The following is a 13,172-nucleotide window of genomic DNA, read 5'->3' on the forward strand; positions in this document are numbered from 1 at the left end:
CAATTACCCTGAACATTCTAAACATTCTATCCGCAATTCTATTCCACGTATTCTGTTCCTTAAAAAAAAGAAAAAAAGAAAATGCCAATCCATTTGGTGGCGCTTCGTTATTACCTCGTACCTATTTCGTACTAAAAACACGCGTGCACACAAATTTTCTCCAGGCCAGGAATTAATCAAAAACGTACCTCGCCAAGGTAACCAGAACAAAAACGATGACCGTGGGTGGGGCGAGACAAAAATAGCCATTGGTTTTTGCGGTGACCCGTGATATGTCAAGGGGGTACAATAATAGCGGGGCGCGATTATTTCGAGTGAATTATTAATGTTGCCGGATATTAGGCCGGCGAAGAGCGGCCGACACAAGCAAACACATATTCGGGCCCATTGTGACGGATTAATTAATTAGAGCAATTTGATGTTCCGCTTATAATTCGTAATTAATTTCCCAGCACGCGAACGAATTATTTGGCCGTGTACGCGGCGCGTGTAAACAAGAGTGAACATAAATGATCGAGCCACGGTTCAACGGCTCGTATCCAGCAAACGGCAATTATTTCGTCGAAAAACAGAATAACGATCGATCCTGTCCGTTTCATCGTGCGATCGATCTTTTTCTTTGGATATTCCTTGAAAATAGATCAATTTCGCGAGATACTCCCGAGAAACGCTCGGAGAATCCTTGATTTTGCGGTGAATCTCGTCGCAGAGAAATCCAATGTTAAGGAGGACACGATGAAATATGCCTCGCCCGATTTTTCGAAAGACTCCAGGGTAGAGAGGCGAAGAAGCGATGAGATAACGTTGAGAATTCGCGTGGATGAAGATGACAGGTTCTTGGAATATGGCGGTTGTGTATTGTGTCGAATGCTCGATGATAGAGGAATTGTAGAATGATTCGAGGGCTAGAGGGAAGAGTAGTGATACTTCAAAATTGATGGACCATTCTACAATGATGGAGTTTCCCCTGCAACCGACGGTGTTTCGAGCACTTGAGAGTAAAGGGTCTGAAGAGTAAATTTACTTAAGATTAATCGTTCACTCTGCGAATGTTTGTAATAATAGAATGAAAATATACCCTTTATAATAGATAATTTACGATAAATCGAACTCGTCGATCGACCGAAAACGATAAATTTTGGGATCGAATGGACTAAAGAGTTAGATGATTTCATTTCGAAGACACAACAAGTTGAATGAGTTTCAACGTGGTAGAGTATTCACTTAGAGAGTCAAAAAGACGAGCATAAATCAGATGAAGGCACACCGACGCGATAACCAATGGAAGGTCTGACGACAAACTAATGAATGCCGTTTTCCCTGTTACACTCTTATATGCTCCTCGAATAACCCCATCCAGGACTTTAATCGACGTCATTTGTCTTTCTAAGAATTTTCCCAGCACAAATCTTAAAGAATGTCGTGGAAGAAGATTCGAAGCCGGAATTTGATACCTGAAATCCAATTTGGTGGAGATATCGGTTCGAGAAGTGATCAAACGGGGCGAAAGTAGCCAATCTTTTAAACGGGAAATAATTTGTCTCGACGAAATCTCAGATTGCTCTTATTTATTACGAAACAGCCACTATAAATGTAAAATAGGCGTGGACGACTTTTTACACGTCTATAACAGATTAGATAGAATCAAATTGCTTCTACTACAAGTTTAGTTGTTTGTAATGGATTAGATCGAATTAGATTGTTCTGGTTGAAAACAAATGAAATTAAAGTAAAATAGCGTTACGCGTACATCATGAGGTAAATAACCATCGCTATAGAGAGAAAAATAGAGATAAAGGGTCACAGGAAATTTGAAAAAATACGAGAAGCAAAGATACAGTGCCAGTACTCTCACTGTCGCCATCGGAAATATCAGACTAAAAATTAATTTCAAAGAACGATTCCACGTGGCAAAATAAAGAAATAAAACTAACATTAAATGACAGAAAATACCTATTAGCTTTTATATCACGATTCATCCAAAAAAACTGTAGAAAATGGGACAAGAGAAAGAAGACAACGGGCGGAAGTGGCCGTAGCATCCCGTGTTCTCGATCGAAAACATATAACTCATCGGGGGTCATCGTGATCGATTAAACGCGTCGAGCCACGATGGTGCCTGCGATTTAACGGAATAATTTGGTTGATTTAACAAATACCGCGGAATAACGATTTATTTGCATACGAGGCATCGCGAGCCACCGGTTATCCACCCTCCCCTGTTCGTCGCTCCACCCTCACGCCGATTGCCCGGATATGTATCTCGATGGATCTCGATAAATTTAATTCCCGTCGCTATGCTGTACACCCGTGCTACCGCACGAAAGCTCGGCGCTGAAATGTGAAATGACCAGGTAGTTACAGTCGGCCCCAGTGTTGATTGAAAAACAAAACTGGATCGAAGGCGTCGAAGATGGACGGAAATTGAATAGAACCGTGCCGACGTAACGCGATCGATCGGAACAAATGGCGCGTATGCCTCGCAGAATATAAAGGAACCAACCAATTTCTTTGATTTTCAAGCGGTGATTTTAAAGAAGAGGACGTTCAAAATACAATCGCGTTCAAATTGTTTTCGATTTTAGGAAAGCAAAAACAAAAAAAAATGGCAAATAGAAATGCCTTGAAACATTAAAATATTTTACTACGCGTTGCCATAAACGCTTGGAAATGTTTATGTAAATATTTCAAGAATAAAAATCGAAATATTTGATTTATTACGCGTATGTTTCATAAAAGCTTGGATATATCTTTCAATTTTTGAAATAAAAGAATATATTCGTAACACTTTTTCACCGAACCTACCAATTTTTAACGAAACAGTGCGTAGAACAGAACAACTATGAATATATTTCTTCGATCCTATTAAACAAAGTAAAAACAGTATCAAACAAGTTTCAGCGAATGTTCCAGAACAAATGTTGAAAAAATCTCTTTGAGAACACTTACGGGAACGTAAAAATGTTATTGGCGAGGAAGGATGTACATTTGTCGGAGGAAAACAAGGATAAAGCAGAGAGGAACGTGTTTAACAGCGTTCGAGTTCTAAGAAAAGTTGGCGATCGAAGCTCTCGAGGATCCCTCAGGGCTCTGCCCGAGGCTTAAATGGACCGCGATGTCGCGAGGAAAAGGATGCCGAAGTTATTTGCTCGACTTTAGTCGTTAGTCAGACTACTGTTCTTCAGACAGCGCGAATGTTTCCTGTTGTTCGGATTCTGCTCGCTTAATGCTTAACTCTTAACGTTCTGCGTTATTCGGTGAATTACTAACGCTAAAATGTATCGCTATATCAGATAAATATAGATAATATACATTCGTTACAAGAGATATCGACACGCCGTTGTATTTATTATATAGTTTACGTACCGATTAATTGTGTCCGAGTACATTAAATCTCGTGTTATTTAACGATACTATCGTATGACTACAAAAATTTGATATCATCAAAGTGAAATATGTAAAATTTGATAAAAGGACGCTTCATTGAAAAATAGAGGTATCTGTCAATACTTTTTGCAACCATTATAAATAAATCTTCCATTTCCATTTTTTTTTCATGCAAATCCATATTTTATAATATAGCGATCCATAGTTGCACTGTTAACAAATCAGTGAGCGTATCGGCTCCTAATATCTCAGTCAGTGGCGCTCTTCGATCTCGTACCTGGTGGTGTTTCAACGCGTCGATAGCCCCCGGTCCACCGGTCCGAGATTTATTTGACGAAATAATTTTCCCGGTCTCGACGTGTTCGGGAAATAAATTTGGCCGCTTTATGGGATCGGATCGGTTATAATTAACGCGTGGCGACGAGAGCTGAAAGCGGCTGGCGATTTAGTTTCTCGCCGAACGAAAACGGGCCGAGAGACGATGGTGAAACAGAGTGGAAGGATGAATGGCCAGAGGGGAGAGGGAGAGGTCTCTAAGCGCGACTGAAAATTCGCGTGTCCAGCCCGTAACAATAGCCGCTGCGAAAATGCAGCAGGCACCAGCAATTTCGCCCTGCCATTTTTGGCTTTTACCTGCGCTAGTGAACGTTGACACGCGTGTCACAAGAACCAAGCTACCCGTACCCTCGACCTCTTCTTCCTTTTTCTTCCTTCTGATCCATTGTCGGCAACTTTCTTCTCACATCATCGTAGACCCTCGCCTTGTTTCTGCACTTCGTTTTACGAACAGTCTCAAGGTGAGTCGTTTAAGATTTGGTCGAACAAATTATTCAGAAAATGTGGCAAAATTTAATACAAAATGTAATTGAGACAATGGAATATCAGATTGAACAATTGATATCAAATCTTAAATAAAGGATCTATAAAGAAAGATCTTGTTTAAAATTCTTCCGTTTAAAATTTACTCAAAAACAAAGTCTACATGCTGTATAAGAAACTACGCCGTATTACAACCAAGGGAGAAAATTCCGGCAAAGCATAGCGATATTTCTTGCCAATGGTATACCGTGCACGAAACATGATCGTATCTAGTTTGTCTAGCTAAATGGTGAAATTGAAAGAACAGAGAATATCCCTCCGGCGAGAAAGCAAAGTGTTAACTCGGTTCACCCATCGAAGGAGCGGAGTTTCAAGACGAAGGATTTATTCCAGCGAGCCTCACGGGACGATGCAACTTTTAATACGATCTAGAGTTTTAAGTCTTCTCGAGCGAACTGTAAGCAGATATCTCGCGAGAAATATCGACGGAGGTAGCCTGGAGAAGTTGTTAAACGCGCGTCAGCTCATGCGGAAAAACGACGGCTGAGAAAGAGATGGAAACAGGTAGAAGTCTTGGGCCGTTCAAAGATCAAAATAGAAGCTGGGTTCATTGAGAAAATGGAGGTTTTTCAACCGGTGGTTTGCTCAACGATACCGGTCACCGAAATAGGAAATCGTTTCCATCTCTCCGTCACACAAAATATACAAATTGTTTCCGAAATCGTGGTACAAGCGGTGGGATGATGATTCTACGAGCAAAAATAAGTCGACAAATAAAGAATAATATTTTTTCGACGTTTGGAACTTCCTTTTCGAGAAAAACGAGTTCGAAGATCCGCCAGGTGCGCGTGTACTAATTGTAAGTTTCGAGGTATCGGACTTTTCTTTCTGCTCGTGCTGACAATAATTTAATTGGAGAGCAGAGGCCATGTATGCTGCAACATTCTGGGCAACATTCTGAACACTTGTTACATTAATAAAATCATTCTTAGAAGGCAATACTCTCGTCCTTATTTACGAAAGCATTCGAAATGCGAAAATTGCGGAAATAAGATAACAGTAACGTGGTAGAAAGCAAATCGTGATACCGTTCGTGTTTACAGATATTAACACGAGGAGAGAGAGAACTTATTTTTACATGTAGAATTATCACCTGATCGCTTGTTGCACAATTTCAGAGACATCCTGTATACGTATGTATAGATACTTCGCAACGTCGTGCGTGTATAGCGTCGCAAAAATGTACGCGTTCGCAGGTGTGCATCCACGAATACACAAGCTGACTCCGGCAATATTGGAAGTTAAAAGCTTTCGCAGACTGCGAGAGTAGTGTTCGACGAAACTTAATTGCATCCCCCCTGCTCGAAGTTCTTATTGGTTGCGCAGCTTCCTCTTTTCTGTAGTGGATTGAAGTGGTCTACTTGTCCTGTCGTTTTATATAATGATTCTTTGGAATATCGGTGGTTAATCGAGCTTCGCGATATTCTTGAGCGCCAAAGATTATACTTAGCTTAATAATATAAGAAGCAGAATATTTTATTGGCCGCAGGTACGAAGCAAATCTACTTCGATGAAAACTAGCGAAAAACTGTAAAAAAGCGTAGAAGAAACGCAACCATCCAATCTTGAAAATACAGTTCGACGTCCGTTAACCCGGTTTCCACTTGGGTAACTGGAAAACTCGGATGGCACAGGAACCCTCTCGTCACCATTCGTCCTCGAAAATTGCAACGCACCCGGAGATCACGGCAATGACAGTCGCGCGAAGGGTTGGATGACGCGTTTATCGGTTTTCTGTCCGTCGTCTACCGGAAAGAAGCCTCTAACGAGCGACGTTTCTGGCGTTCCCGATTCGCGCGACGGTCTCCGACAAATCCGTGACACGGACACCACGATAATACATTTTCGATGGTTAGGCCCCAGGGAAACGGCCTTGTTGCATCCACGCGTACACACTCGTCCCGTATCCCGAATTTGTAACTTTAAGGGAATTTCGTTGGGGTCTTTGTCCGAAAGCTGAGATTTGTCGCAGAAAATTCGTCGATGCTTCGCGTGGCTAAGCGGAAGAAGCGGCGGCGAGAAAATACGACCAAGTACTGGATTCCGGATCGGTGGAAAGAGCGCCCTCCTGGCAGAGGATCAAGTACCCACTTGGTGACTCCGGTCTCGAGTGTTTGTTTCAAAGCGGGTTTTGATTGAGCAAAAATAGCGTTGAATGAAATACGCACCATCATTCAAAACTATTCGTACGCTTGTTTGCTATTGACAGGGTGTGATTTAATTCCGCGATTATGAACGAAAGCATCGATGGTGATTTTAGTATTTGTGATCTAGTTGGCCTAGGATTCAAATAAACGAAGATATTCTTCGCTGTATTGTTCGAGGGACTAGTTTGCGAACGAAAGAAAATTTCTCGTTGTTTCGTGCATGAATTTACGTATGGTTGGAATTCAGCTTAGTACGTACCTTATACAAACTGATCGATTTCATCGACGCTGATTGTTCGACTCCTGAGAAATTAATTCGAAAGTGATCGATCACGTATGTGGATGTTAAAATTGAGAAATAGCGTAGAAGTTCTCTGTATACTTTGCAGGTACTGTTTTCTGCAGTTAGTATTTTCCCCTTAAGAAACACGATCTTTGTTCGTAATAATAATCGAACTTCTCAATCAAAGATGAAAGAGAATTCGTCGACGCTTCATAATTATCCTGTATTTATTTGGAAATACTAATCGTCAAATGGAACAAGAGCTATCAACTCGCGGAAAGAACGCGACCTACATTCTGCCTAGAAGATCCGTGCTAGGAATTTTGTACGAAGCGGTATGGTTGCGCTGACGCAGACAAGATAAACGACAGTGGCAGGGAATTCTGAGAAAACGATAAAACTCGGCGAATTTACAACGACGCGGAATTCCGCCAGGAAGACTCGAAACGCTCATAAAGTTTTCGCAATATGACGAATCACAGAAAATCGTATTTTCAACGAGAAGATATCGTGATGACAGTCGGAGAAGAAGTATAGGGAATACCGAGGGGTATCTGCGCTTCATCAGCTAGGGCCGATAAATCTCGAACGATCGTCGATATCTGACTGACGAAGTTTCCACGTTGGGATATCCGGTTAATTATATTTCACCACTGCGAAATTAATGAGAGGTGTCGCGTGATCAAAGTATTCTCGAGAGATCACCGGCTCGTGATTACGTTCCATTTCCCGCCGGGAAAATCACTGTCTCGAGGATAGGGTTGGATTAGAAGCTACAACGCTATTGCAGTCGATAGGGTTGGATCAGAGGTTGCAATGTGGTAGCAGTTGATCGGATATCGTGACTCAAAACAAAATTTGACGTGGTGACTCGACAGCTTTTGATCGTTGGTCGATCGTCATTCAGGACACTTAAGACGGGACAGTTTAAAATTTGTTCTACGACTGCTACCTATCTTCGTCCGAACTTCAACCCCATAAATTGTCTGAGAAGGTCGTATCCACTGTACCAGAATTTGCCATCTTCCCAAACGAGCAACTTCCATCGCCATTAACCATCGCGTGTCAACGTTGCATTGAGGAACACGCCCGATCTGAATAAAAATCAGGAACGACGGCATACGTTCTCGTTCAGCGAGAATTCTGTGTGACGTCGATATCGTTGGCGAGAGAAGTCGCAATATCACGGGATAAGACGATAAGGCGAAGAGAGAGAGAGAGAGAGAGAGAGAGAGAGAGAGAGACAGAGACAGACAGAGGAGGAGTAGAAACGACGATACGCGACAAGGCACAAGCTTTATGCATTATGTTTTATGAACAGAGACCGCGTAGTCTCGCGTCATCGCGAGCCCGCGAACTTAATGCACAGCCTCTCGTTTGTTCCCCGAAGTAATAACTCCGAGCGACTCTCATGTCGCGTCTTCTCTGTTTCTTTAGCCTTTCTTCTTTCGTCTCTGAAGAAAACCGGGAAGAAGTAAAGCGAAGGAGGAAGAACAAGATGGGAAAATGAAAAGAGAAAGGTTCGAAGCCGTTTCTTCCCGCCGTTCATTTACCTTAAGAGCAACGAAACTGCGTAATATCTTTAGAAGCAACGAATTCATTTCTGAGAGAGACGTAGCAGAAGAATCTGTGGAGACGCCGTCTTCGATGGCAAGCAGGAAATTAGATTGACTAGCGAATCTCTGATAGGCGATCGATAATTATTTGTCCAGGAAAACGTTAAGAGGTCTGGGGAATAACGTAATAACTGCGTAGTAACGGTTTGAACGGTGTATCGCTCGATGGACGATGTTTCGTGCTTTGGGAAGTGAAATTAGATTAGGTTCATCGAGTCGTCTTAAGAAAGATGTCAGAAGAAAAGTGTTAGTTGCAGTTGTCGACGCGGAATGTGCATACACGACAATCTGCAGGATAGAGATTTTTCTAATTGAAGTATTTGGTAGTTGCGAAGAGTATTTTATTTATTCAATGCCTTAAATAAGACAACACGGCACATTTTCCCGGCACAAAATCATCGTCGCATATTCAACGATAGGCAGTCTTCTCGCAGTGGCATAATAATTTATGCTTTATACATAAAAGTATATACAAGTATATACAACGTCGAGCTTCAGAATTAATCTGTTTCATTCTCTAGCCGCTAAATATTTATTTGACGTGTACACTTGCTTTAGTGCATTGTTAACGGACTAACATTCCCTGCCTCGGCGAGTATAGCGAAACTAATTTTCTAATTAAATCCTGCCTAACCGTTAGCGGCAAATGAAAAATACAAACCCTCGTTTCTTCCGTAGACAATAGAAAGCACAAAATTAAAAAAAGAAAGTAGAAGGAAACGATCTCGTCGTTGAAATAACCGAAGCTTGCCATGTTTTTTTGTAATAGATATCGAGATGATCGATGGTCTTCAAATAAAATTAAATATCCTGCGAATGATTATGATCATCTTTATTCCAAACTATTATGATCATTTATAATCCAAAGATATGAACCGAGAATTAAACTTTTTCCTTGTTTGAACTTCTTTGCAGATCACGAACAGCAGTATGACGTACAGAACCAGATACTTGGTCATTCCACAGGACGACGATTCACAAGTATCGAAATCGACCATAGACTTCAAGGTGACGAACGACATGTTTCGTAATGGACGATTGGTATTGCGCTGCACCGCCTCCATCGCGGACGTCTACCAGAAGTCGGCTGACATCGAAATCAGCGAGGACGCACCACGCATTGCCTCGATCACCGGCGAGTCACCACCTCGTGGACATCGTAAGTAAAAGCTACAATTGTAACGATAATATAATGATAATTGCAAGGTGGAGTACGATATCCGAAAAAGATGGAATAATTCATTTATAACAAATTCCCCAACAAATTGACCAAAAGATGCAAGTATTCTGGACATCTTTCGAATAGCTGCACTTTATTGCGAGGAAAATTCCACGATAGGGGATTGAGGGGCAGTAAAAGGCGGGAGAATTATCAGAAATGGGATCGCGTTTAATCAAGGCGTTATTCAATCGCGCGCCATTTATCGCTCGGCTGGATCTAAATTGTCCTAGCTGGTAATTGAAATCGTCAATACAAAGAGGTGGCAAGATAACTGCAAGCTGAACTTTCCCTGTGTGACGAAAGAGGATAGGAAGGTCACCGAGAGAAACTGTATGCCAGGCAATCGGTATCGATTCTATATTCTCGTTTATACGTCGCGAAGAACAGCGATGTAGCCGCGTTGAAATTTTCAAATCGGGTCGAATCGGACAAAAGCGGAGGCGTCTTCCAGCGTCCGGACTCGATCGACCAGATCGACGTTGTTAATTGCGTCGTTCCGATGTAACGAGGCGAATACGAATCGCGCGGATTTTATCTTTCTTCCAGCTCACTGACCACCCGATTTTAGGGGCGTAATCCACGACGAACATGCAGGAAGGGGTTGTTACCGGTCTAACTGAATGCACCGAGATTTTCAAGAAATCTTGTCAAGGAAGATTGGGGAAAGTAGAGAAGGAACGAGAAGGTAGATCGCCTATGGATTGCAGGTATTTTAATACGGCCTTGGAGTTTCTCTTCTATGGTACAGAATGAGATTGAAATTTTTCACTCGATTCATCGATTAGTACTTACTGTCGAAAGAAATCCATTCGTTGCCTAATAACAATAATTTTGATTTGCCAAAAATTAAGAGTGATTTGTGATAAAACATAAATATACGTATTTGAGGATCATTAGGGGGAAATGGTGGAAGAGAGAATTTATTCCAAGTTGGAGGGAACACGTGTCCACGTCTGTCCGCGCGTGTTAACAATGATAAACTGGGTCTGATCGAGGAGAGCAAAGCGTTATCAATCACACTCCATTACGACTCGCTACAGCTAAGCACTTTTATCGCAATCCGTCCTCGACTAGAGTTACGTTCTGAAACGAGCTGAGAAGATTCAATAAATCCTCGAGTCCTCGTAATTTCCTTATTGCATCGCTCTCGATAAATCGTTCAAGCCGCTATCTCTAAAAAGCCCAGTAAGCTTCGTCTCAATTTACCGTTGCATTTTCGTCAACTTTCTTTTCGTTTCGTTATCATACACTTTTACAAAATATTCGCAACAGTGAAATTGTTTTGAGCGATAAAGAACCAATCGGTTAACCGTTGGACAGACGGCGAACACCGAGCCAAATCTGGTTCATGCAAATATTTCATGTTTATTATTTTCTATGTTACGTTTACGTATTATTATATTATCCGACCGAATTATTGTACATAATCTGCTCTCCAGCCGGTTTCTCGTTTAATGTCTATAGAACAAAATATTCCACGCTCGTGGCAACAATGATCCAACTTTCATTGCAAGAGGATTAATTTTGTGAAAATGATTAAACGTGAAAAAAATTTACACGCAGCAACGAATAAAAATATCGCCGCAAAGCGGATTTTACTCGTAACGTAAAATTCTGTGCAGATCCATAAAGTTAAAGTTCAACTTTCTGCACTCGAAGAATTTTATCATATTTTCATTTCTCGTTTGGATGATGTAACAATTGGATGCGATAGAAGTCACGAACATCGGGCACCAGGTTCTCGTAAACACTCGTTCGTACGATCTTCGTTCATTAGCGATAAATATGCGACAAGGATCGTCGTTATTTTACATATACACTAATGACTATAGCAATCGCTAAACAATGCAATTATTTCGATGTTACGTTTAAATCGTGCTCGGCATGCTTCATTAACGAAGCCAATAATATCGTATTTATCACTTCTATCCCTTTAAAATACCGGCGAATTTCAAATGAAAATCGGCTACGATTGTTCGTAACAAATCGATCAAATTTCTCATTAATTTCAAAAAAATGCTTCATCGTTAATCAAAACTACAGGATGAAAGGTAACGAGAGCCTTTCATCAACTTTTGGCGCTTAATTATGAATATATGTATTTTTACTAAATTCTGATTATTGTTATTATTATTAAAAATCCCCTTTTTTCGTTATAATTTTTCTTAATACTCAGAGCTTGACAAACTTTAACTTACAATAAAATAAATTATCTTGGCTTAGCAATAAAACAAACATTCTGTTTGTGGTTAAATGTTAAGAACAGGCGATATTAATATTGTGATTCTATAAATGAAACGTCGAATTTAAAGAAACGATGATCACCCTAAAACACGTAAGATTTGTTATTCACCCAACCGTTCCGTGCTAATTAACGAAAAAATAATCCTGAAGCACACAGAACAATTCTGCGTCCCATTGTAACGTCACAGAACTAACAATAGCAGTGAGATAGCATTTACGATCGTGCAGATCACGTCTAGTCACGCGCGATCTTTCATGTAAACCATGCCGCTTCGCGACAGTTATACGGCTGTTACGGTGGTATCAGTCCTCTGCCAAGGGGGGAGTCCGATTGTTCCAGCTGGAAAAGCAAAGCTGTTAGCTTGTTACGGGAAATGGGATCCATGGTCGAATCGTTCGCCACGATCTCACTGTCTGTCGCGGCTTTTCCTTTCACCGAGCAATTATCCTACCCGCGGCCATCGACTTCGCTTCTACTCTCGTAGATGCTGTTTGTAACAACGCGGTTTCGATTTCCAGTTTCGTCCTATACGGTGTGTGTACGTGTCTATGGATTCCAGGTAATTGATGTCGGGGTGAACCGGGGGACAGTGAATTTCGAGGAAATTAGAGAGAGATCGAGGAATTAGATTTGGCGAGAGGATATGTGTACGTATGTTTGAAACGAAGTGGGATTGGATATTTAGTGTCAAAATTGCCTTTTGAAACGGGAGAATTTATTAATTAAAGGTACTTTTACTTCTGTTTCCTTCTCGGTTAAGGTTTTATTCGACGCGTGCGAAATGTCCCTTATCACTTACTTATTTTTTCCCCGCTCGTTCCTCAATTTTTCTCACAGCGAAACACACTTTGTTTCGCGCGAAAAATTAAACCCGATACTCGTAGAGTTTCACACGAGTCGCCTAATGAAGACAATTTCACGGCTGGGTGTCGACAAGGGGATCGCGAAATCTCGTCAGAAGAACTGCGTTGCTCGTCCTTTTGCCATCGACTGCCTATTGGTTGGGGATTAAAATTGAAAAAAGGAATCTGCGGTTCAGCGACCACGGTGATCGAGGTCAAGCGAACTAAAAGGAAAAAGAAGAATCTGCAGTAAAGAGGAAAGGATTGGAAAAAGGTGAACCGACAAAAAGCGTGAAAATGCAAGGCTTTATCCAGCCGAAGCTACCGGAGGATTTACTCGATAAAATTTCGTATATGAAATGTGCACGACCATGAACGAATGCACCACACAGGATGCGTAATTACACATGCATCAAAGTATACGTAGTCATCTGTACGTGCGTGCACTCGATGTTTCGGAAAGAATTGATTAACGTCTGATGAAAAATTCATAAATATCGAAATAGCAAATCAAGCGTGTTTCACACTGGCCATATTTTATTATTTTCAGA

The 13,172-nt window shown here is 41.3% G+C and overlaps 1 protein-coding gene across 1 annotated transcript in view; it reads left to right on the top strand.

The window, feature by feature from the left end:
• LOC117233943 overlaps positions 1–13,172 on the top strand; it is a 135,599-nt gene that overhangs the window by 101,379 nt on the left and 21,048 nt on the right. Inside the window, exon 5 of the mRNA XM_033494683.1 lies at positions 9,228–9,471. Coding sequence (XP_033350574.1) covers positions 9,228–9,471 — 244 coding nt within the window. The remainder of the gene's footprint in view (positions 1–9,227; positions 9,472–13,172) is intronic.

The sequence above is a fragment of the Bombus vosnesenskii genome, unplaced genomic scaffold, assembly GCF_011952255.1.
Source record: "Bombus vosnesenskii isolate JDL3184/JDL3185 unplaced genomic scaffold, Bvos_JDL3184-5_v1.1 scf7180000013301, whole genome shotgun sequence".
Lineage (NCBI taxonomy): Eukaryota > Metazoa > Arthropoda > Insecta > Hymenoptera > Apidae > Bombus > Bombus vosnesenskii.